General features: G+C 45.8%; 1 protein-coding gene across 1 annotated transcript in view; it reads right to left on the minus strand.

Moving 5' to 3' along the window:
* GRPR (gastrin releasing peptide receptor) overlaps nucleotides 1-13,538 on the minus strand; it is a 33,377-nt gene extending 19,839 nt beyond the window's left edge. The window contains exon 1 of the mRNA XM_006122838.5: nucleotides 12,669-13,538. Coding sequence (XP_006122900.2) covers nucleotides 12,669-13,087 — 419 coding nt within the window. The 5' untranslated portion in view covers nucleotides 13,088-13,538. The remainder of the gene's footprint in view (nucleotides 1-12,668) is intronic.
* Between the last annotated feature and the right edge of the window lie 10,697 nt (nucleotides 13,539-24,235).

The following is a 24,235-nucleotide window of genomic DNA, read 5'->3' on the forward strand; positions in this document are numbered from 1 at the left end:
AAAGTATAACAAAAAAAATTTAACAACTGGTGCCTCCCTATCTGGAAGGGATGGGTGAAGGAGAAAAGAGGGGTACAAGCTAAAAGTGGTGTATGAGCCCTCCTCCTGTTACACCTCCCCACCCTCAGCATGGGCCCTTTGCACTCTCCCATTCTCTCCCCACCCCCCAAGTTACCACAAGGACAGGGTGAGGGGGCTGTGTAGCTCTGTACTCCTGCTGCACTGGATCCCCCTGGCACCGGACATTCAGCTGCTCTCCCAGACACTGCCCTGTGCAGCACACAGCTGCCTGCCAGAGTGTCTGGCTGTGGTGGCAGCAGAGGAGCTGACAGCTTCTGTGCAAGGCGTGAGGGGCGGCTCTGTGCCCCCACAAGGGGCGGGGACAGAGGGACAGAGGCAGCCAGCCTTTGGCACTGCCATGATGGTGATTTAAAGGTCCCAGACCTCTGGGCAACTCTCCCCTTTGCCCCCCAGTCAGTGGGTCTGGGTGGCAGTGAGCTGTCTCCTGCCCTGGTTTGGCTTCTGGGGCAATGGCTGTCCAAGCTGTTCTGCTGGATAAATAATGAAAGAGTGATTGGTGCCGGTGGACTGGATCCTAACCACGAGGATTCAGAATTGCTCACACGCTTGTTCTCACTCTTTGTGGCCCACAGACTATTATAAATATGGATCTACATTGGGACAGTTGTTTTGTGGTGAGGCAGCCACACTACTCATTCCTACAGGAACTACTAAGGTGCTGAAACTTTCAGACTCCAGAAGTGAGAGTTTCAGGATGGTTGATGGAACACCAAGCAGAGACAGGCACCTCCCTGCAGCTTAGACTTAGGCATCTACTGCCAAGGAAGGAACAGGCCTTAGGATACCCTCTTTCTCTTGGCATCTCCCATTGGCCAGCTTAGACAGCTCTTTGCTTTGAATGCTGGCTTTTGTGTATCCCATTCTACAGTGCCACTCGCTCTCCATTGATGTATAAGGATCCTAGCTCAGACTTTGTGGATTGCAGTGTTGTCCCTGTGGTTTTCTAGGAGCTGTGATGTTGAGTGTTGCAATGCCTCCATACCTTTGTGGATCCAGACATAAATGCCTTCCTGAAGTAAACTGATGGCCATCCAGTGTTCCCTGTAAGCTGAGTGCTTGGGCAGCCAGGACAGATTCATATGACATCCAGCTAATTAGCAGAGCACCCACAGCTGGCAGCATGTGTTTCTATTGGTGGGGCACATCTGTGCGTGCCTGGGTGTACATAAAAAAATTCATTCCTCATATGGGGGAGAAAAAAAAGAGGGAACACCGCCATAAGTAATAACTGTCAAGACACCTGTTTCCTTTACAGAACGCTCCCCCTCCCAATTCACTTACATCCTTTTTTTTAGTTTGTTGTTTATCCCTCCTTGCTTTCTATCTCACGTATAGATTATGAGACCCTAGAAAGGAAACCGGTCTCTTTTTTGTTAACTGTTTGGACAGTGCCTAGCAGAATGGAGTCAGCTTTCCTGACTTTCACAGTAATGCCTAAAACTACCAAATATTAAACAGTCCAGCGCACTTTTGCTTAAATATTGCCATGCACTGGCCTATTAACACCAATTCTGCCCTCAGATTTTCCTTTGTAAGTCCCAATGACTAAAAAGAGGGTTGTATGTGTTTCTGATAATATAATTGAAATCACCATGTTTAAGCCATCTGGTTTATCTGGAAGAGTAATCAAGATACTAAGAAAGCTATTGCTCTTTGCACTGTTTCTCTTGGTGCAGATGGACAAGAGAGCTGAGCTAATACAAACTAAAACCCTGTTATAAGGGTTTGTATTATGTTGACACAGTGCAAAGCAATACAGGATGTAAGATTTTGTACATTAAGCAAAAGAGATATGCATATCTACATGTGTATTGTGCCTGCCGCACTATAAGAACGATTCAAAAGCAATCATGAGGAAACAATTAATTAAGAGCCCAATCCAACTCCCATTGAGGTCAGTGGAGTCTTTCCATTGAATTCAGTGAGAGTTGGATCAGACCCGAAACCATTCAGCAGGTTAGATTTTCTTATCTGAACTGGAAGTGTTAACATTCAGGTTCAGAGCTCTCATATATGAATCCAGAAAGTAATTGTGAGGGAACCAGGCTGCAAATTTTCATATGCTTGAAAAGGCAATCTTCTGCTTTTCTGAAAATTACCAGACTTTACTCAAAAGCTTCCTGATGCTACACAGAAAATTATAGCACAACAAGCAAATTATCTGAAAACAGTGATTTAGTGCCCTGGAAGCTATACATAACTTATGAAGTATTATTGTTGCTAGACTGCCTGCAATACATTCATAAAACAGATACACACTGAAGTTTTACAATCCAGGCTAAAAATGATTTCAAGCTTTTTTTAGCCACAAAAGATCAAACCTTTAAAACTAGTTTGGAAATCCAATCTGGGTAGAAAAACAAGCCACGCTAGGTTTTATTTCATTGTGGCAGGTGTTGTTCAATCCTACTGTGGACACCATAGTCTGCTAATAATAAAACTGGACAGCTAAATGGATCTTCAGGCATTACCCTTTCTTCTGGTATTATACATAAAGGGTGCGTCTACACAGCAGAGCTTAACTCACCAATCGCTTAGCTTATTTCGAAATTAGGAGCGTCTACACAGAACTTATTTCTAAATAGAGCACTCTTCTTCCGACTTCCCTTACTCCTCGTACAATGAGGGTTACAGGCAGGGCTGGCCTGAACCCTTTTGGCGCCCTGGGCCCGGGCGTGCAGCGCCGCCCCCAGGCGCAGGGTGCATGCGCAGGCCCACCCATAGGGTGCAGGCCCACCCCCCCAGGGAGCACAGGCCCGCCCCCGGGGTGCACGGTGCATGCGTGTGCCGGCCACAGCCGCTGGCACGAAGCCCGGGGGCCGCCCCTGGGACGCTCAGTGCATGTGCGGGCCGGTCATGGCCACTGGAGTGCAGCCCAGGGCCCGCCCCCGGGGCGCACGATGCATGAACTGCCCAGCCTGGCCCAGCCAGCGCTGCTGCTGCATGCGCCAGGCCATGCAGGGCCCCACAACCGTGGGGGCAAGGGTGCTGCTGGCCGGCGCTGTGGAACCAGCGCTGAGGGAGCCGGGCGCACGGCTCCTGATGGCAACTGTAAGGGACACCACGCGCACCTTACAGCTGCCATCAGGCGTCCCCCCATGGGTTGGCGCCCTGGGCAGCTGCCCGGCTCGCCCATGCCTCCCGCCGGCCCTGGTTACAGGAGTCTGACTGAGAAGTCCTTCAGCTTGACAGTATTTTGACATTATTTCAAAATAACTGCCTGTTGTGTAGACACGGACTAAGTTATTTCAAAATAACAAGTTATTTTTAAATAATGTTGCTGTGTAGACATACCCACAATTACTAAAGTATTCTCTATGTCTACAGGGAACAGGAGAAGTTAATTCAACAGGCAAGGAGACTGGCTTTTCTAATTCTGAGCCATTGGTAATATCTTCCCAAAGGGTTTGGATTTCTTTTCCTTCTATATTAGGAGAAGAGTACATTATGCGTGTAGTCATGCTTACTGTTAGGCACATAACATAGTCTGAGCCCAGGACATGTGTATCTGAGTTTTAATTCCATTTCCACAGCTTCTCCACGCTAATACAAAGTTAAGTGTTAGGGCCAATATTTTCAAAAGTGGCCTCATTATTTGAGTACCCCACTTTGGACACCTCAAACCTGATTTTCAAAGCCTTAAACTCCAGCAGCTACTATTGTCTTAAATTGTAAACAACCAAGGTTTAGATCCACAAAAGTGCCTAACTAACATGTTAGGCACTTAACTCCAAAATATCAGTCCTCAAAATTCTCACTCTGCGGCTGCCTAACCCAGTAGGCAGCTGAATTCACACCATTGCCTGACTCTCCTCCAAGAGAAGTCCCCTGGATACCTAAATACCTGCCAGTGTTGCACAGCTACCTAAGGTCTACCCAAGTCCTAACAGGCCCCTCAAACTAGGCATTTCCTCACTTGTCTTGCCTGCAGAGTCCTATCTGGGAGGAGTGTTCAAAGATTACCATGCAGCATGCCTACCAGATCAGATACCAACCACAAAATACATGTGGCAATTCCTTTCCATTCCCCATAGCTCTCTGGTTAGAGTCCTCGCTCCAGATGTGGGAGAACCAGCTTCAAATCCCCTTTTCGCCTGCCATGAAGCAAGAATTTGACCCCAAACCTCTTAGGCAAGTACCCAAACTTCTGGGCTTCAGCTATATTGAGGTTTCCTACAGAAGCTGTCCCATGTTATATGACTAAATGTGTATGAAAGGAGAGACTTGAACCTGAATCTCCCCCTTGCAGGCAGATATGCCCACCAGTGGAGCATCACTCTTGTGCTCAGTCACTAATTATACAAAGTAGAACAGCTCTAACAGCAGAGATTGAGAAATCCCCATCCCACAATGCCTTGTGGGCCAGTGCTTATGGCACACAGCTACGAAGTGAGAGAGTTGTCTTCACTTCTCTGCTTTGAATCAGGCAAAGCCGGGACTCAAACCCACAACTCCTATAGCCTGGGAGAGTGCCCACTAAACTACTGACTTGGGGGGTGGCATCTGCCTCCACATTTTGGGGGGGAAAGTCAGGTATGGCTTAGACATCTAACTTCAAGTGAGGGCTCACAGCTGTGAATCCCAAGCAAAGGAATCTGCCCAAGTTCTTTTGAGATGTGAGGCTGAGGCCACACCCCACACCTTCCTTTGGTTATCTTAAATAGCTTCCCACTTAGCACTCTGGGTTTTATGAATTTTGATTCTTATGGGCCTTATTGTGTTCAGAATCTGGGGACCTAACTCATGGGTGTGGATTGCATTCAGTGCCAGGGCACCCAAATGTGGACATTACAGTGATGATCCTGAGTCTCAGTTGTAGACTTAGTCCCTCACTAGATGTGCATAACTCCTGCACATGAGTTTATCAAATGCTGTTGTATTCTATAACTATTAAGTTTTCTGAAAGAGCAAAGTGGCTCATAACCCTGCAGTCTATTAACACCTTGATAACCTACAGGTTGAACTTCTCTGGTCTGGGACTCTCTGGTCTGGCAACATCCGTGGTCTGGCAGGACCATGGATGTTGCTGGATCAGAGAGCCCCTGAACCAGAGAGTCCTGGCTCAGGGCAGCAGAGTCCTGGTACCTGGGGGAGCTTCGGGGCTGCAGAGTGCTGGTGGCCCATGGCTGGCCACGGAGATCCATCGAGCCCAGAGCTGCTGGGCCCTGGTGGGCCCGGGGCAGCAGAGCCCCAGAGCAGTGGAGTCATGGAGCAATGGAGCCCCGGTGACCCAGAGCAAAGGAACAGCAGAGCCCTGTAGCAGCCCCGGGCCTGGCTGAGGAGCTGGGAGCCCTGTGGTCCAGGGCCAGGGAGCCTGGTAATTTGCTGACAGATCCCAGGAGAGCCTGGAGTCTGTCAGCAATGTGGCTGACCTTCTTTGGTCCAGAAAACTCCCTCCCTCAGACTGGTCAGGTCCTAAGGGTGCCAGGCCAGGGAGGTACAATCTGTAGAACAATATTTTTCAACCCTTGGTCCGCAGAGTATGTCTAAGATTTCTAAAGGGTCACAGCTCTATTTGAAAATGTGTAGGGGTGTGCAGATGAAAAAAAAGTTTGAAAACCACCATGCTAGAATTAGTAAAATAAATATGCTATTTGTAAACTCACTGCAGCCACATTTTTTTCCTCACATATTTTGTGAAAACAAAATTATGTCGGGAAGATGAAAGGCTTGCACCTCACTCCATGAAAACAAGTATCAGAGGGGTAGCCGTGTTAGTCTGAATCTGCAAAAGCAGCGAGGAGTCCGCCACAGGACTCCTTGCCGCTTTTACATGAAAACCTTGACATTTGATGGAACAATCTCTGTGAAAAATGGAGCATGCGTGTTCAGTGCATGGCAGCCCAGCTCATTCAAATTAAAAAAAATGTAAAATGCCTGTCAGCCTCATGCTCTGAGGGAAAGCTCAATTACAAACCAACTGAGGAAACTCCAGTGACAAGGACTTTTAATTCATTTAAATTCATTTAAATGAATTGGCTTTTTTCTTAGTTCACAAAGCATCACCTACACAGTCAGTTTTGACTTTTCTGGATGGGTTAGCATCACACACGTGGGCTCTCACCACATGGCTAGCATACACCCAAGCAGACATACTCAAAGTCAGCCCTTGTGTGGGATTTAATAAATGACAGCACAAAAAGGCCTGCCCTTTGACAGCATAGAACAATAACTCAGCTGAATGGCCTTCCCCCAAATGGGTTTACTCACAAACTTTGGAAAACCTACACATTCTCTCACCAAGGACTCACACGTCCTTTTTACCCCGACCTCTCTTTTACCACACAGCCACTACTTATTTCCCTCATCTTTCATATCCAGCAATGCTGTCTGATAGGCCACGGAGCATAGCTTCAAACACTCCACACCCTTTAATGCTTTCCTACCTGCCTCTACACCCTTGGAGAGCTCAAGGGAACCCAGAAGCCACCCAGGTGGCTATGAAGCCAAACTGCACAAGATCTACCCTTCCTTACTCATGCCCAAATCAGATACACAGACCTTTGCACAATGTAGCTAATATGACACCATATTCATGTTACCTCTTCCTTGTGCCTCCCTCCCTCACTTGGGACTTGACTTCAAACTGTTTATCCTAAAGAATTTACTTTTGGTTTGTCCAGCACCTAGCACAATGGGGGTGTGACCCTGATTGGAGCATTTTGTCTTTACTGTAGAATTAAGAGTAAATACACAGTAAAGTGTAAATAGCATGCCTCATCCAGTTTTCCCTTATCCTATAATTTAACTGATTCCTGTCTACGAAGAGCACACTTCTCTTCACAGGGCAGGCTTAAGGGGTTAGCAGGTAGTTTGTGAAATGATTCTTTAGGAGCAGTTCTCAACCAGGGCTCCACAACGCACTGGAAAACCACAAGCCATTTCAGAGGGTCCACCAAGAGGGCTGCTTGAAGCCCTGGCAACTGAAGCTCAGAGTCCAGCTGAAGCCCTGCCTGTGGGATTAAAGCTCAGAGCGCAGGCCCAAGAACTCCATGCACCCTAAGCCCTGACAGAAACCTCCCCTCAAGTTAGAAACCCAGCCCCCCGTTCCCCCAGTGTCCTGCTGGGCAGACGTCTTGAGCCCTAAGTACCCCATGGGACAGAAGCCCTGAGCCTGGCACTCTAGTTGTGGCAGAAGCTGCCCTTTGAGGCTGAAGCCTCAGTGTCCAGAGTCCCATATGACAGAAGCCTAACCCCCCGCCCCCACCATGTGGACCTAAAGCCCTGATTCCCCCCCAGCATAATGGGGGAGAAACCCCCCCTGCAGCTGAAGCCCAATCCCTGCCCCACAACTGAAGCCCAAAGGCCGCCCATGATCCTGGGCCATGGAGTTCTTACAGTGTGTGTCAGAGGGAGGGGGACTCCAAAAGAAAAAGGTCAAGAACCCCTGCTTAAGGAATAGTTAACTAATTCATTTTGGGGAACAGGGTGGGAGGAAGCTTTTCAGGCCCCCATCTAGCCTCCTACTGTAGGAGAGCTCAGAACTAGAGCTGGTATTTGAGCATAGCTGCTAACGAGGACAGAAGTTTTGCAAGTGACAATTCAATTATCTATTAAATTGTAGGTCCCTGCAGGGCAAAACATTTGGAGGGATTTGTGTGTGTGTTAGTGAAGTTTAGTATTCATACCCTAATTTGCAAACACTCTGTGTGATAGGATGATGGTCATATCCCTAGTGTACAGATGGGAAAACTACAACAGAAAGATTAAGTGATGCATTTATGTACACAGAGAAAGTCTGCATCAGACTGACAATTAGAAAGCAAGAATTCCTTGCTCCTAGTCCTGTGCTTATTCCTCTAGAACATTCTGCTTCTCACACTACTGAACTGCTTCTCTTTGTGCCCATGCCTCACAACTGTTCGCTCAACAGAAAAGTTCTGTTAATCTCAACAAACAAACAAACCGCTTAAAGATCACAAATTTTGTATCGGTATGCCAGTGAATTCATGCTTCCTTAGGACAAGATCACAGGGAAGAACGCGCCTAATGAAAACATAAAACTAATGGTTTTATAAGCCATTAATCCAAAAGGAAATACAAATGTCTCCAAATCAGTTAAAATGACCATTCAGGATTAAGCTTGCTTCATTAACAGCCCATAGTGAGTGCCATTTTTTTGAATTTCTTAAAGATTACCGATCTTACTGGAGATGGGTGGAATGAATTTTTTAACACTGTAGATAGACGTGAGAACAGTTACATGTGATAATGGGACCACAGATTAACTGATGTTAAAATTAACTTCACAAAACCAGAGCAGTGAGAACATTTACACATGAAATACAAAATTTATTTTTTTATTAATCAAAGAAGCTTGGAAAAGTCACCATTTCATTGATGCAGCTTCCATCATTCTTATTGTCATTAAATAGCCATTTCACATTGCACGTTGCAAAAAAAGCGTGTGTGTGTGTGTGTGTGTGTGTGTGTGTGTGTGTATAGAACTGCCAAGGTTATTGCCATGTGCTGCAGTATGCTGGTCATGGATTCTGCTAATTGGAAGGCTTTCTTCCTCTTGACTTGAATCAACTCATTCAACTATTCTATCTTGAACTTTTCCAGTTGGAACTTGTGTGAAGCTGTTAAGAAATAGTGGCATACGTGAGAGCAAAGAAAGGGTCTAAAGGTAAAAATAAATGGGGGGTGGGAGGATTCTGGGTGGCAGCTGTACTTTATCATAGTTATTGATGCAGGCATTCAAGAGAATGGGTTTGAATATTCTATATTCTGAACATTTTATATATTGCCTTACTGAGCTCTGGCAAATCTATAAAACTGCATTTCTCAAGGCCTTCCTGGCCATTTTTACATTGTACTTTTGTTAAACTTTTCCTGGTTGATAAATTAGCGCATTTGGCAATGAAAAGAAAATCAGTAAATAAATACATGACGTTCTCAGTGGTACTCAGTCTGATTATGTGTTTTGTAGCTCTTTGGTTTGTCCACTTGAAGCAACTTAAAATGGTGTGGTGGCTCTATGGTTAAAGTGTTCTTATGGTTGAACATCTGGGTTTTCCTATTTATTCCTTATCCCTATTTTCCATATCTCAATGTAAATCCCAGAACAGAATAGCAACAGAGCAGCTCCTCAGAAAAACCTTCAGTCACATCACCATCCTCTCTCCAATCTCCTTAAAACTCATGTCTGATGCTTACAAAAATAGGGTGCCATGACTACTGCTTATTATCCTATTGGACTAATCTCACTCCTTTCTCACTCCCAGTCTGTTTCTTGATTCTGTCTGTTGTTTCTCCCCTTGTGATTAGACTGCAAAATATGATTATGTTCTGACAGTGTCTCGTAAAATGGATCTCTGATACCTAATTGGGGCCCCTAGGCACCACTTCAATAAACTACAATAGTAGTGTTTTTTCTAACTGTCAGCACACTGTGCATCTTTACTAATGGCACACCAGACCTGTCACCTGAGTCTACTTTTATATAGAAGATGAATTGGGAAGTTTGCAATCCTGTGACAAGTGCCTTCCACTGGATACACAGCAACAGGCTTCCCTGCAGCTCAGACTGTGCAGATGTTTACACTCTCTAGGGCTGCACAAGTTTGGTATAGCGGAGTAGTGGGTTCAGATTCTCCTGAGCTTCCCTTTGTAACCAGCAGATGCCTGGCTCGGCCTCTCAGATTTGGTCCCCCCGGTGAGGCTAGTATGCCCTGTTGAGATTTTGGGGCTATGCTCCTCCTTGGTGGGGCTCAGATGCCCTGCTGAGTTCTGTGGACTAATTTAGCTTTTAGTGTGGTTTGGATGCTACTCAAAGTAGATTGAGCAGTTCCTCAGAACTATGACCTTTCTTGTTCTTCCTTACATATATTAGTCAACACTGAAATAGCTAGCCATCAAATTGTAACCATTGGGTTTCGGTGTCAACATTTTAATGTGATGAATGACAAAGTTCTCATACGTCAAAGCTACTGTCTCAGACTGGCTGCTGGTTCAAGCAGAGATTACAGCATTGGCTTACAGGTGCGTCACACTTGGGTGGCTTTCTTTGCACCCATAGGAGATAGAACATGTCTTTTTTTTTAAAATACTTCTCTGAGGATGTGTCTATACTACAGGAAAAATTGAAGCTGCTGCTGTCGATCTTGCAGGGTTCAAATGAGCGGGTCTAGTGAAGACATACTAATTCAAACTGAGAGGGGCACTCTGGTCAATGCTGGTAGTCCTGCTTCCACAAGGAGTAAGGGAAGTACAAGGGAGAGTACTTTGACTTCCCGCAGTGTGGGTAGTGCAAAAGTCGAGTTAAGGTACTTCGACTTCAGCTACCCAATTAACATAGCTGAAGTTGCATATTTTAATTGGACTTTATCCTGAAGTGTAGACATACTCTTAAGTTTTAAATTGGATTCTGGAACATAAGCTGACAGACTCCAGAAAATAAATGTTAGACTACTGAGCGTCTGCAAACTGGACAGTGTGACCCATGTTTTTTGGAACTATGTTCCAGTAGCTCTGACAACAACCAAAATAAAAATTGTAGTAAATGAAACAGATAAGCTCCATAGAGGAACAGTAGCAGTGTGATGCACAGAATTTAAGTTTCTTCACTCTAATTACAGTAAATAGCAGTTTTATGGATACAGCCTCCTACCATGAGTTCAAAACCTCAGCGAGTGGGCAGACTGTGCCAGAGAGAAAGGCATCTTAGTTCTTTAAGTCATTTTCCCAAAATGACATTTCAGTATGGTGCAATTTCAACTTCCATGATGGGCAAATGGGTTTGAGTTCAAGTGGGCTTCAAATTAAGAGTTTTGGTCTCTGGAAAACAGCTTGATACAGCTGCAGTTTTCTGTTCTGTTTCATTGTTCCAGCAGTAGCTTGTGTTCACAGACTGTTCAGTAAAAACATCTGCACTGTTTGCTTTTGTTAGCAGCTGATCAGGTATAATTTTTCTTTTCAGTGAATATGTGTGTGTGTGTGTGTGTGTGTGTGTGTGTGTATGTTTGTGTTTGTTAGTCTCTAAGGTGCCACAGAACTACTCATTGGTCTTATTTTCTCAACATGTTTTAAGCAATTTATATTAAACCCAAAGAAAAAATTCTGAATTCCAGTGGTTTCTAGAGAAAAACAGCATGACATGACTGCTTTTCTGTAACATTTCAAAGGAATTCTTCTAGCTGAAGAACCCAGTTGCCCATCACACAGAAATTAAAAGCACAGGTGCATGCGATCCTGTTCTTGTGTATTAATATAGATTTGCTAGTTTTCTAGCTTCTTTTTCAGCAAATCGACTGAAAAGTATTGGTTTCATTATGGTGTATATTTTATCTAGGACTAGCAGTGATAATGGTGTCTTTATGTGTGAACTAATCTACAGTCTTTATTTTGTTTTTGTTTTCAAACCACAAAGCATATGTAGGAGCGAAAGTCTAAACTCTGTTTACAATGAAATGAAAATATTTGAAGTGATTTTTGAAGGAAAACCCTACCCAACTGACATGGTTAATTCTATCTATGCACAGCAGCTTACATTTGATTTCCTTATGTATAGGAAAATACCATCCACAATGTCCTTCTGTGCAGAACAAAACTGACCCCATTTTTTTAACTGGAAGAGCTGGTATTTTTATGAGGTTTCAGAGTTTTAAGAAGGTATATCACTAATCATTAATCTGTTACTTCAATTCTGCAGCACAAAGAGTGCAAATAAGACATTCTGGGCTGTTTGACCTAGGCATGCATATATTTAAGAGCTGTACTACAAGTGAATTCTGGTAATCTATCTGAAAAATAAGCTGCATCCTTAGAAGTAGTATTACCGTTCAAATGTCTGTTGACTTTTGAAGAGTCCAATTTGTAAAATTGATTCAGAAAGCCTTACATGATTAGAAAACAGATTGATACCTACACTCTCAGTAGATTTAACAAGTCAAACATTATACTTAATTCCAATAACTCATTTTTATTTTTTACTGCCCAATAACTGGGGGGAAAAAAAACTTGTTTGCCAGAAATTATAGCACAGACCTGTTTTGGTTACAGAAGGGCAAATCAGAGAACCGGGGCAAACTTATTAAGGGCAAAATCTTACATGTCTGATATGGATATAGGTCCTTAATATCAGGCATCTAATTCTGAATATTTTGAAATACGTGAGAAGCTGTTGCTTCAGATAAAATCAGCAATTTGAAATCTGAACGGTCAGAGAGAAATGATTTCACCTGTAGTAAATTGCTACTTCAGTCTCTTCACAATTCTTGAAATATGAACCTGAGAAGACCTGGATACTCAATCATATTATCTAGAAAACTTAAGAAAGAATTCCATCTTTGGACAAATTATCCTTCACTAATGGATACTTTCCTCGCCAGGCTTTAACTTTTCCCCCCATTAAATTAAACTGGCCATGTTAACTAATCTGTACAAAGATTCATTTAGCCTCAGAAAACTTCCCCGCTGACATTTGTGTTCAGAGGCACAAACACTAGAAATAAACTGATATTGCATTAATCTACTATGTTAGGTCGGCAACAATATATATTTTACCTATCTGCAGTTGTACCTTGTATAGCCTGTGGGTCCATAAAAGTCTAGATCACATTTCAGGCTTTCAATAGGAAGCTCACCTGTCGGCTGAGAGAGCTGTAAGTGTGAAGACTGATACCCCCACTGAAGTGAGTTGTATAAAGGGGATAAGTTTACATCCAACCCGGCCAAAAAGCCATTCGTCAGCTAGGTACCTGCTGGCATCCACAGGGACACAGGTCACTAAAAGAAGTAGATCTCCTAAAGCCAGACTGGAGATGAACAAATTAGGAACATTTCTCATGGACTTCACAGTACAAAAGATCTTAATCAAAGTGATATTGCCAATAAGTCCTATCAAAATGATGATCCCATAAATAGTTGGAATGGCATACAGGAAACCTGTGTAGAACCAATCATCACTCAGGATGGAAAGATTTGCACTTTGATTGATAGAAATGTTGCAAAGAATAAAGTTATCCACTTCCAAGTCTAGAAGAAAGCACTCTTCAGAAGCCATTGTCTCAATTCGTTTCTACTGGAAGATAATTTTCTTGTTCAAAAATCCTCACATAACGCTTCTTGAGTTGAGTTTTGTTGCTGACTGCTAGTTTTAAATAGACAGAAGAGACTGAAAGTCATATATCAGCGTATGATAGATCTTTAAAAGAAAGTCCCTGAACAGAACTATTTCCTTAATCTGTTCCATAAAAGTTTGATCCTGGAACTTTTCTCTCTCTCATTCATTTGGCTTGCAAATAAATATTACTCTGTTCTAAAAGGCCATTTGCCAAATTAAGTGGCAAATAGACACAAAGTATTTTCAGAATCCAAGCTAGTTAAATTCTCAGTCTCAGCACACTGCTCCTGAGCAGAGTTCAGTCTGAATTACATGAATTACGATTTGCAAGAACTTTTGATTGTGGCTGTCAAACTGCATTCCCCAGTCTCTTCCTGTTCTCAGCATCTGCAGCTGTAGGCTGCGTTTAAAAGTGAGGGAAAGGAACAGCTCTTTTAAAGACTCTGATCCTATAGGCAGGAACCTCTGGACGTCAACACTCTCCTTACTTTGCAGGAGATAGCAAGCTTGCTTAAATGATTATGGTAATCGTATGGAAGCTGCAGGCTACTGCTGGAGAATGCCAGCCACCTGCTGGACAATTTAGTCACTGCCTGAGCATAAAAGAAGTTGTTAACTCTTTAGATCAATAAAACTGCATTATTGTTACCTCTTGTTTATTTCAGTATTATAAGTGCGACGAGCTTCATTGTGTCATTTAATTCACTCTTGAATATAGTTCAGGGAATGCCTTAAAAACACTATTCAGATAGCCTGAAAATACTGGGATTTGCCCAGGAATTACGCCTTAGAAACAGAGAGCGCTGGCATTCAATCTGCTTCAATCAAATAAAATAAAGACACAGAACCAAAATCACCCCCAGACATCATCAATGAGTTTGACCAACTAAGACAAAATTAATATTATAGGGTACGTCTACACTACAACGTTAATTCGAACTAACTTAGTTCTAATTAGTTAATTCGAACTAAGCTAAGTCGAACTAATGGATCCAGACTAAAAAACTAGTTCGAATTAGCGTTTTGTTAAATCGAACTAGCATGTCCACACAGAGTGGACCCTGAACCGGGGTTAAGGATGGCCGGAAGCAGTGCCGGCAGGGCATCAGATGAGGACTTAGAGCATGGAGCTGCTGCCACAGGCTAGCCGAGGGCTGTGCTTAAAGGGACCTGACTCCGACCCCGGACAGACAGTTCTCAGGGGTGCCCCGCTTGCAAAGCAGTCCTGGCTTGGAGTGCCCTGAGTGCCCACACTGGGCACATCACAGCACTCGGCCATCAGACTGGCTGCACTTGCCGCAGGCTGCCATCTGGGGAGAGGGGGCAATTGGGGGGCTGCAGGAGAGCTTCCAGCCCCAGAAGCCCGCAGAGCCAGCCCAGTCCTCCCCATCGGGGGCTCGTACCCCATTCCTCCCTAACCTCCTTCCACTTACCCTTCCCTAGCCCCTCTTCTAGATGTACAGAATAAAGGACAATTGTGTTCAAAAATGGAATCTGTCTTTATTGAACAAAACTGGGGGAGACTGGGAAAAGGAGGTGGGAGAGGGGAAGAGAGAGGCTGGGAGAGGGGAGGGCAACTAAAATGATCAGGGGTTGGGAACAGGTCCCATATGAAGAGAGGCTAAAGAGACTGGGACTTTTCAGCTTAGAAAAGAGGAGACGGAGGGGGGACAGGATAGAGGTCTCTAAAAGCAGGAGTTGGGTGGAGAGGGTGCATACAGAAAAGTTCTTCATTAGTTCCCATAAAGAAGGACTAGAGGACACCAAAGGAAAGGAATGGGTAGCAGGCTTCTAACTAGTAACAGAAAGTTGTTCTTCACAAAGCAAAGAGTCAACCTGTGGAACTCCTTGCTGCAGGAGGCTGTGAAGGCTAGAACTAGAACAGAGTTTAAAGGGAAGTGAGATCAAGTCATGGAGGACCATGGAGTGCTATTAGCCAGAGGGTAGGAGTGGTGTCCCTGCCCAAGGTTTGTGGAAGACTGGAGAGGGATGGCACGAGACAAATGGCTTGGTCACTGTCTTTGGTCCATCCCCTCCAGGGTCCCTTGGGTTGGCCGCTGTTGGCAGACAGGCTACTAGGCTAGATGGACCTTTGGTCTGACCCAGGACGGCCATTGTAAGCTCAGGGCTCAGGGTCGGGGGTCTCAGTGGACCCCCTTGATTTTCATGCACACCTGCTCCTGGGTGGCCAGGCTGGCAGCTCTCCTGCCCTAGATGGCCACTTTCCTGTGCCTAGTGCGGAGGTCGTGGACGAGGTCCACAATGTCCGCACTAGCCCAGGCGGGTGCCCGCCTCTTGCGGTCCTGGGCAAGCTCCCGGGAGCCGCCAGCCTGGTCCCGGGAAGAGGGGGAGGGCTGGGGGGCATCAGGTGGGTGGCTTGATCCGTGCCAGGTGCAGGGTCTGCTGGCTGGCTGCTGGCAGGCTTGCACCTGGCACGGGCACCGTAGCCAGCCCGTGCCCCTTTAAGGGGCCTGGGGTCGGGAGAGGGGCAGACGAGTTTCCCTGGTGTTGGCCAGAGTGGCCACCAGGGCAAGCTGGGGAGGGCTAGCCTCCCACTAGTTCGAATTAAGGGGCTACACACCCCTTAAGTCGAACTAGTAAGTTCGAACTAGGCTTAGTCCTCGTACGATGAGGTTTACCTAGTTCGAACTAAGCGCTCCGCTAGTTCGAATTAAGTTCGAACTAGCGGATCGCTAGTGTAGCACCTATCAAAGTTAATTCGAACTAACGTCCGTTAGTTCGAATTAACTTTGTAGTGTAGACATACCCATAGTTATTTTAGGCAGAGACATATGAAAACTAGGGAATTGCTGTAAGGGAGGGTGAAATCTGCATATTATTGGAAACATCGCTATAATTCAGGAATTCCATGGCAACCATGTGTAACCCTTCTGCCAGGCCGAGTAAATAGCAGCAGCAAGGGCCGGGTTCAGTATCTAGGGGTCTCCTCCCAACGAGGTAATACAACACTGGCTCGAGCCCCCACCCAGTGACCTGGGAAATCTTACATACACCTCTGGGTGCCTCAAAAGAGGCAATTCTTCCCCTCTCGCAAGCACAGAGCCTCAGTATAGTAGCAAACCTTTAATAACATGAGGTAACCGACATCTGCATTAAATTGGGGAAACACCACAACTGGGATTTACCAACCAAACAAGGAGCAAAGGCCCTCCCCCCAGCCACAAATCTCCCCAACGTCCCAAAAGTCCAACACCCCAAGAGTCTCAGCCCTGGGTCAGTGCCGTCCCAGGGTTCAAAAGTCCACCCGGCAGAGTTTCACCATCCCAACCTGGAGGGGTGGGGGATCGATGCACCTTACGTGGCCCGGCGGTGGCTCCGCCTCTCCGTGCCGCCGCCGTCAACGCGAGTCACTCCGCCACACTCCACTTGTCGTCAGGTGAGCCGCCTCCACTGTCCGGCTCCGCTAATCCGCCAACCGCCTCGGTCCACGCTCCGGGCTGCCAGCTGGTTGCTCCTGCCGCTGCTCCGCCAGCTGCCGCTCTTACCAGCTGCAGGCCGCCGTCAGCCGCTCCGCTGTCTGCCCTCAGGTCGCCCCGCCAGCTGCATCTACTGTCCGCCTGCGCTTGCTGGTTGCCCCTTGCAAACTGCTCTGCTAGCAGCACAGCACCAGGCTCCCCTCAGCAACAGTGATTGCAACTCTTGTCCACAGCTCAGCAACAGTGATTGCAGCTCTTGCCAGGCTCCCCTCAGCAACAGTGATTGCAGCTCTTGTCCACAGCTCAGCAACAGTGATTTCAGCTCTTGTAGCACTGGCCCACAGCAAAGTTAGCTCCACCGCTCACAACTAGACTCCTAATGGAATCTAAATTAACTCTGATATTCCACAGTGGAGAGAGGAGGAAGTGCAAGCAGTGTTGTTTAGGCCCTCAGACAGGGCCCCACCACCAGGTACCAAGACCTGTCCCCAACCTCTCTCAATTTGACTGGGTTTGGAACCCATGCCCCTTGTCTAGCGAGTGCTACTTAGTTTATGGCGAATCCCTCTGTCATAAACAGTTCCACCATTCCATTGTCCTTGATTCGCATAATCAGGGTAACAACACTTTTATCCCCTCTGCCTCAATAACAGAGAGACTGGGGCTCCCACAGTGGCCAAAGTGACAATTTGGGCTGCTGTGGCACATACTAGACAGGGTGGGTGTGTCTATGCAAATTGGGCTCAGCCCCTGAAGTCTCTTTGCACCACTAGCCACAGTTTGCCACTAGATGTCAGGATAGAGTTTACCCTGACCCTGCTTACACATGGGAAGGGGTAAATTTTACTGTTTAACTCAGGATCTTCTATTTATGAGGCACCTTTCATGCTGATGATCCAAACATTTCTCTTCTATGCAATTGCATACGCAGACCAATAATATATATTTTCATGAATCCTAGAACTGATATATCTAGGTCACTCCAACTGATGCAGGTGCTGTTTCTAAGGGTACGTCTAGACTACATGCCTCTGTCGCCAGAGGCATGTAGATTAGGCTACCAGACATAGGAAAATGAAGCGGCGATTTAAATAATCGCCGCTTCATTTAAATTTACATGGCTGCCGCGCTGAGCCGACAAACAGCTGATCAGCTGTTTGTCGGCTCAGCGCGATAGTCTGGACGTGCGGGAGTCGACATCAAAGGTATTTGTCGACCACCCAGGTATACCTCCTGGGATGAGGTATACCTGGGTGGTCAACAAATACCTTTGATGTCGACACCCGCACGTCCAGACTATCGCGCTGAGCCGACAAACAGCTGATCAGCTGTTTGTCGGCTCAGCGCGGCAGCCATGTAAATTTAAATGAAGCGGCGATTATTTAAATCGCCGCTTCATTTTCCTATGTCTGGTAGCCTAATCTACATGCCTCTGGCGACAGAGGCATGTAGTCTAGACGTAGATTAATCAAGGGATCATTATGACTAATTTTTCATTCCTTATAACAGAAATGCAACTCATAATATAAGGACCCTTTCTTCTGAAGAAATGGAGAGTAAATTTAAGCCACACTACAAAATTGAATGAAGTTATATACCGAAAACACCCCAAGATTCACACTTTACTTGCTATTGCAATAATCTTTATGGAAAATATGCCTTGGGAGGTTAGTCATTTGAAAATTAATAACTTACTGGTCAATAATATCATGGTGATATGTATGTAGGGACAGTATTTGTAAAGTGATGAATTCTCCTTGTATGCTATTGTTAACACATGTTCAAACCCACAAAGTCCTGACTAGGAGAAAGTTGTTAAACAGGCCTATTCTGAATAAAGGAATGTGTGTTTACTTCAATTTACATAGAAGTAGTAAACAGGGTTCTTGAGGAGGGAGTCGGAGGGGGGAATGGCAGGAGACAATGAAATCCACATTTTAGCAAACAGAGGGGAACAGAAAGAGAATGGAGCCACCTTCACCACCAACCCCATGTCTTATTCTTTGAATACACTTTGCTTTGAGGGGTAATCTTCTGAAGAATCCTCTTAGAAGTGTGTCTGGACTGTAAAACTGAGGTGTAATAACACCCTAAGGTATCTCTCTCTTTCCCTTTTCCTAAGAAGACCAAGAAACCAGTCCTATGACTGGAGGAAATCTTGACCTGAGAATTTAGTGTGCAATGTTGCTGAAACAGTAGGGAAGATTTTACCTGGAACCAAGTCTAGCTTGTTAAATTTTAGCTTCTAGAGAGCATATTATCTTTATTTATCTTGTAATCATTTCTGACTTTAAGACCTTGTATTTGTACGTACCTGTCCACCTGGCGCCTGGACTGCTGTGGCCACGCTGCCTGCTCAGCACTGGAACTGGAGGAGAGGTGGGTGAGGGGGAACCTTCAGTGGTGAGGAGCATACTGGTTGAGATTTGCTGCCTGGTGATCCAGAGCAGGAGAGGCTGAGGCCATGTTGTCTGGTCACCTAGTGCTCTGGGGCCTGGGAGGCTGGGATCACACTGCTTGGTTCTCTAGGGCTGGGGCTGTGCTCCCTGGACACCCAGCACTCTTTGGCCAGAGAGCTGTGGGCGATAACCTGGATGAGGGGCCATTGGCTAAAGCACAGGAGAATGCAGAGACTTGGCAGGGGCCATCAGTCACAGTGGGGGCTGGACCCCAGTGGTCACAGAATACAATGAAAGTGGGTCAAGGCACAGTTCAGACACTATCTCTGTCTATAGGAGTGCATCTACACAGCAGCCTAAACTCGAAATAAGATATGCAATTTGCACTATGCAAATTGCATATCTTATTTCAAAACTCTTTCAAAAAAGCTTATTTTGAAATTTGGGGTGTCTACACAGAAACGAATTTCAAAATAATGTGCTATCTCGAGCCATCCCTTATCCCTCATGAAACTAGGTTTACCGGGATGGCGGAATAGCACATCCATTATTTCAAAAAATATTTCAAAATGATGGGCGACTTGTGTAGATGCAGGGTAATAGCTGTGCAGTGTAGACAAACACTAGGTCTCTAGGGGATACCCCTGAATGCCAGCTCCCCGTCTGAAATCCTTCCCTCGGCCACAACATTCACAGTCCAACTGCCCTAAGCCCTGAGACCAGGGCTGAACCTCCCAAACTTCATTAGTTGCTTAAGCAGGTTTCCCCAGATCTCCACCCTTGTGGGCACTGTAGTTCATAGTTTAACTTGTCAGAGACACACAAGGCAGGTAAAGGAGGGAACACAGGCTTTGCCCAGGGAGTTCTTAGGCTCTGTCTACACTAGGAAGGTTTGGTGATGAAAATGCTGTTGACATTCCAAAGTTGTCAAAAGTGAAAACTAGTCTGACTAGTTTTTCAGTCCCATTATAGACATTTCTTGGCCACATTGCTAGCTCCCCAGTCCCCAGATAGAGCAAAGCAGTGTGGGTCAGCATCCCATAGTGCAGTGTTGTAGGAAGGCAGAGCTGATCCCTGCGCTTCTTGGGATTCCCTCCGAATTCTCCCCACAGAAATCTCAGCTGCTGGGAGCAGCATCACGAGTAGCTCGATGAGCTCTCTGTGCTAAGGAAAGTCAAAGCAGCACAGTGTCTGTCCCCCTGTCGACCCCTCCTCACCCTCCCTTCCACCCACACACACACACACACACACACACAACAGCAGTAGCCTGCCTGTCGCTGTGTTCCTAGTGCAGGGCAGAACAGGAGCATTCCAATTATTTGTTCTTTGTTCCCCAAAGAGAGCAGCTCACTCAAGGGGCGGGGGAACATGCTTGCAGCAAGGTAGCAAAACTCATAACACTGAGCAGAGCCATCAGGGTAGGCACTGTGGGATACTGGCGGAAGGCAGTTCTGTCAACAAAACAACCAATACAGTCCACACTGGCTTTTGTTGACAATAAAGGGTGCGGAAAAGACAACGGTCTCGCGCAGGGCTAGAAGCTTTTTGTCGCCAAAACCGGGTGTTTTCCAGACAAAAGTCGCACTGCAGTGTGAATGCTCTCACTGTTTTGTTGACAGAAGGAAGTTTTGGCGATAAAACTTGCAAATGTAGACAAAGCCTCAGACAAGCACATACGGCACTGGTAGCACAAGAAAATTACAGATCTAGGCAAAATAATATAATCTGACTTTAATCTTCTGTCCTCCACTCCGGAGAATCCTTGGCTTTTGGTCAGTGTCCCTGAGGTAAGTCAAAGCTCCAGTCTGTCTTCCCTCCCACTCTTGCAGCTATCTCCTCTGTTTCTGCCTTGGGATGGCTGTCCTTACTCAGAGAGCACATCTCTTCTTACAAGTAGTCTGAGACACTCAGATTGTTGCTCCTCTTATGCTGGAATTTTCCATGCACCAGTCTAAGACTCCTGGCAAGAGCTCTTACAAGTCATTGGTTCTGCCAGCAGCAACTCAGTTGTTCTACTAGGGTAGAACTAGTTAATTGCTGATGGCCCTTAAAGGCCATGTTTCAGTGGCATAGTCAGTTCTGTTCACTATGTGCCAGGTCACGGCTATCAAAGGGGTGATCTAATTCATGATGAGTGTTCCAACTATAAATCATATTTCACATACAAAAAGCATCCCATGGGCACACAGAGACATATTCCCCCACCTGATACAGCCTGATTTTCAAAAAGAGCTCAATACCCAACATGCTAAGTTCTTTTAAAAATCTGCCATCATGGGAATTCTCACACTTTCTTCTGGGGCCTGAGATGAAGTCTGCACTAGATACACTATTGGTCAAATCCAGTATGAGACTTAGAACATGAGCCACTGGTATTGGGGTATAAACTGGAGTCCATGTGCACAGAAATCCAGCCACTTGGATTGTCCTCTACTAATCCTGTGGATCTTAGAACAGAGAGGGGACAGTAGCATTGGCAAGGGGCAGGAAAACACACATCACATGGGCTGACTAACTCTCAAGAATCATGCTTGAGACCTTGCAGTTAATCAGTTCATTCCTGCGACTGCTCTTGGGTCATACACAGAACAGCGGTTGTTGGCCGCTGGTGCTGGATTTAAATTTGAATGTATTTCACGGAAGATGCTAATAGCCAAGCACAATACAGTGTGACTCACAGCACACACTTTTTAATGTCATGGGGCTCACGACTGTAAGAATAACCTCTAAGCTCTTTGGAACCAGGACTTTATCCTCTTATATCTGTTCAGTGCCTAACACAATGGAGCCGTGAAATTGATTGGGGCTGTAGGAACTACTTCCATGCTAATTAACAATATTTATAGGTGAGGAAACTGGCAAGACTCATCTGAAGTACGGTTTCACATGCAAAGTGCGTTACTGGCAGCTGAGTGTGCAACCTCTTGTGCATAGAAGACCAGAAGAAGCTGTTAAATAGAACTGTCAGAACAGCATCAATTCAGGTGAGATGACAGAGACTGTGTTTCAAATACCACCATCCCGCCCCCATTTCCCTGGCATGCACAGGGAGTGCACAAGCGATGTAATTCCTTAAGATGGCCTGCTCTACCTCCTACCTGCAGTCAGCTCCATGGCCCAGTAAAAATCCTGGCAGCTGGTTTTCTCTATCCTGTCCCACTCTCTTTAGCATGGAACCCATGCTCAAGGACACAGAGTTGAGAGTTTTTCCACTACTCCTTCAAACAGAGGCTATGTCTGAACTGGCATGCATATCCATTCAGACTGTTCACATATGGTGTGCTGGATACGGGTATCATGTGGAGGATGCTGTGCTCCAACCACAGATTGATCAGTATCTATGTGTGGTCAGCAGGCCAGGTGACTGTTCTCAAACAGGGATCCATGTTCCCCTGTTGTCATCAAAAAAGTGAAAATAGAGGGAAAGGGGCCTTTTCAGGTTGGGTGAGAAAAGGGTTCAATGCATTGTAGAAATGGGGAGTGTGGAACTATTGCAACTTGAGATCTGGTATATAAACTTTGCCCGTGGTCATATTGCACAATGACAGGCATATGGGACAGGCCACAGCTTGAGACATGTCTCTCTCCCACCCAACATACACACATACACACACAAACACCCCTCCCAGTATGCTAGTTTACTCACTCTGTCCTTGCCTACAGACACATGCTTCTGGGATTTAGACGTGGACAATAAAGGGTGTAGAGCACAAACCTGCTTAAGACACATGGATGGGTACTAGTGTACACGTAGCCAGAGTCTCGGGGGTGGTCAGTGAGAATACAGGGGCAGGCTGAGCTCTGTCCAGTCTTTAGTGGACCACTCACTAAGGTGAATGGGTAACTGGTGGCTGGGAACAGTCATGTAGGGTCAGATACTGACTCCTCTGGCTTGGGGGGGCTAGGAGCAGAAGCCAGTTCTCCCATGCTTAGGGTTGCCAGCTCCTGCCGCTGGCTCCCCACATAGGAGGGAGGCATGAGTGTCAGCCAGCTGCCCCACATGTGGGGGGCCAGGAGCAGAAGCTGGTAGTCCCACACTCAGAGTGGGGGGGGGGGGGGAGGATTGGAGAAGGATCTTGCTTAATTGGTTAACCAGTTAAACCTAAGGTTTCACCAGTTAACTGATTCACTGGGATTTTACACCCCTAGCTGCTGCCTTTGTTGCCAGATTTTTTGCCTCTCTATGGGTATGTCTACACTACCACCCTAGTTCAAGCTAGGGTGGTAATGTAGACATACTCTATGAGGGTATGTCTACACTACCCTCCTACTTCGAACTAGGAGGGTAATGTATGCATACCGCACTTGCTAATGAAGCCCGGGATTTGAATTTCCCGGGCTTCATTAGCATAAGCGGGGAGCCGCCATTTTTAAATCCCCGCTGCTTCGAACCCCGTGTAGCGCGGCTACACGGGGCTCGAACTAGGTAGTTCGGACTAGGGTCCTATTCCGAACTACCGTTACTCCTCGTGAAACGAGGTGTACCGGTAGTTCGGAATAGGCACCCTAGTCCGAACTACCTAGTTCGAGCCCCGTGTAGCCGCGCTACACGGGGTTCGAAGCAGCGGGGATTTAAAAATGGCGGCTCCCCGCTTATGCTAATGAAGCCCGGGAAATTCAAATCCCGGGCTTCATTAGCAAGTGCGGTATGCATACATTACCCTCCTAGTTCGAACTAGGAGGGTAGTGTAGACATACCCTGAGACTGCAGTGTTCTCCTGTGGGTGCGAGTGTTGCAGGCTGTGGAACTCCATCCCTCCTGGCTGCCAGTGACAGACAATTGTTGCAGTATAATGTTGCAGTATGATGTTTATATAAATCCTTCTCTTCATCATTAAACACACTTTTCCTTAGTCTCCAGTCAATTGTCATGGCTCTCCTCAATTCCCCAAGTAATGCCAAGACAGACAAAAATGGCAATATTATTAATAATAATGATAACACTTAAACTGGGAGGAAACGAAACAGTACAGCCATTCATTTATTAAATACATATATTTAAAAAAATAAATGTAAGGTACATTGTCAGCTGGGCTATTTAACCCATTTTAAAATAAAAATATGCAATTACAAAACTAGGTGACACAAGTCCCTGAGAAATGTGTTAAAGAAACACCATGATGTCATATTAGCCTGCATGGTCTTTCATACTGTTTTGTAAGGGAGAAAATCATGTAATATAGCAGTTTTCAATAGTACTAATTTTGAACAAATCATTTTGTTCCACACTTGATATCTTAGGGTATGTCTAC

Source organism: Pelodiscus sinensis, chromosome 1 (genome assembly GCF_052426305.1).
Source record: "Pelodiscus sinensis isolate ZL-2025 chromosome 1, ASM5242630v1, whole genome shotgun sequence".
In the NCBI taxonomy this organism is placed as follows: Eukaryota; Metazoa; Chordata; order Testudines; family Trionychidae; genus Pelodiscus; species Pelodiscus sinensis.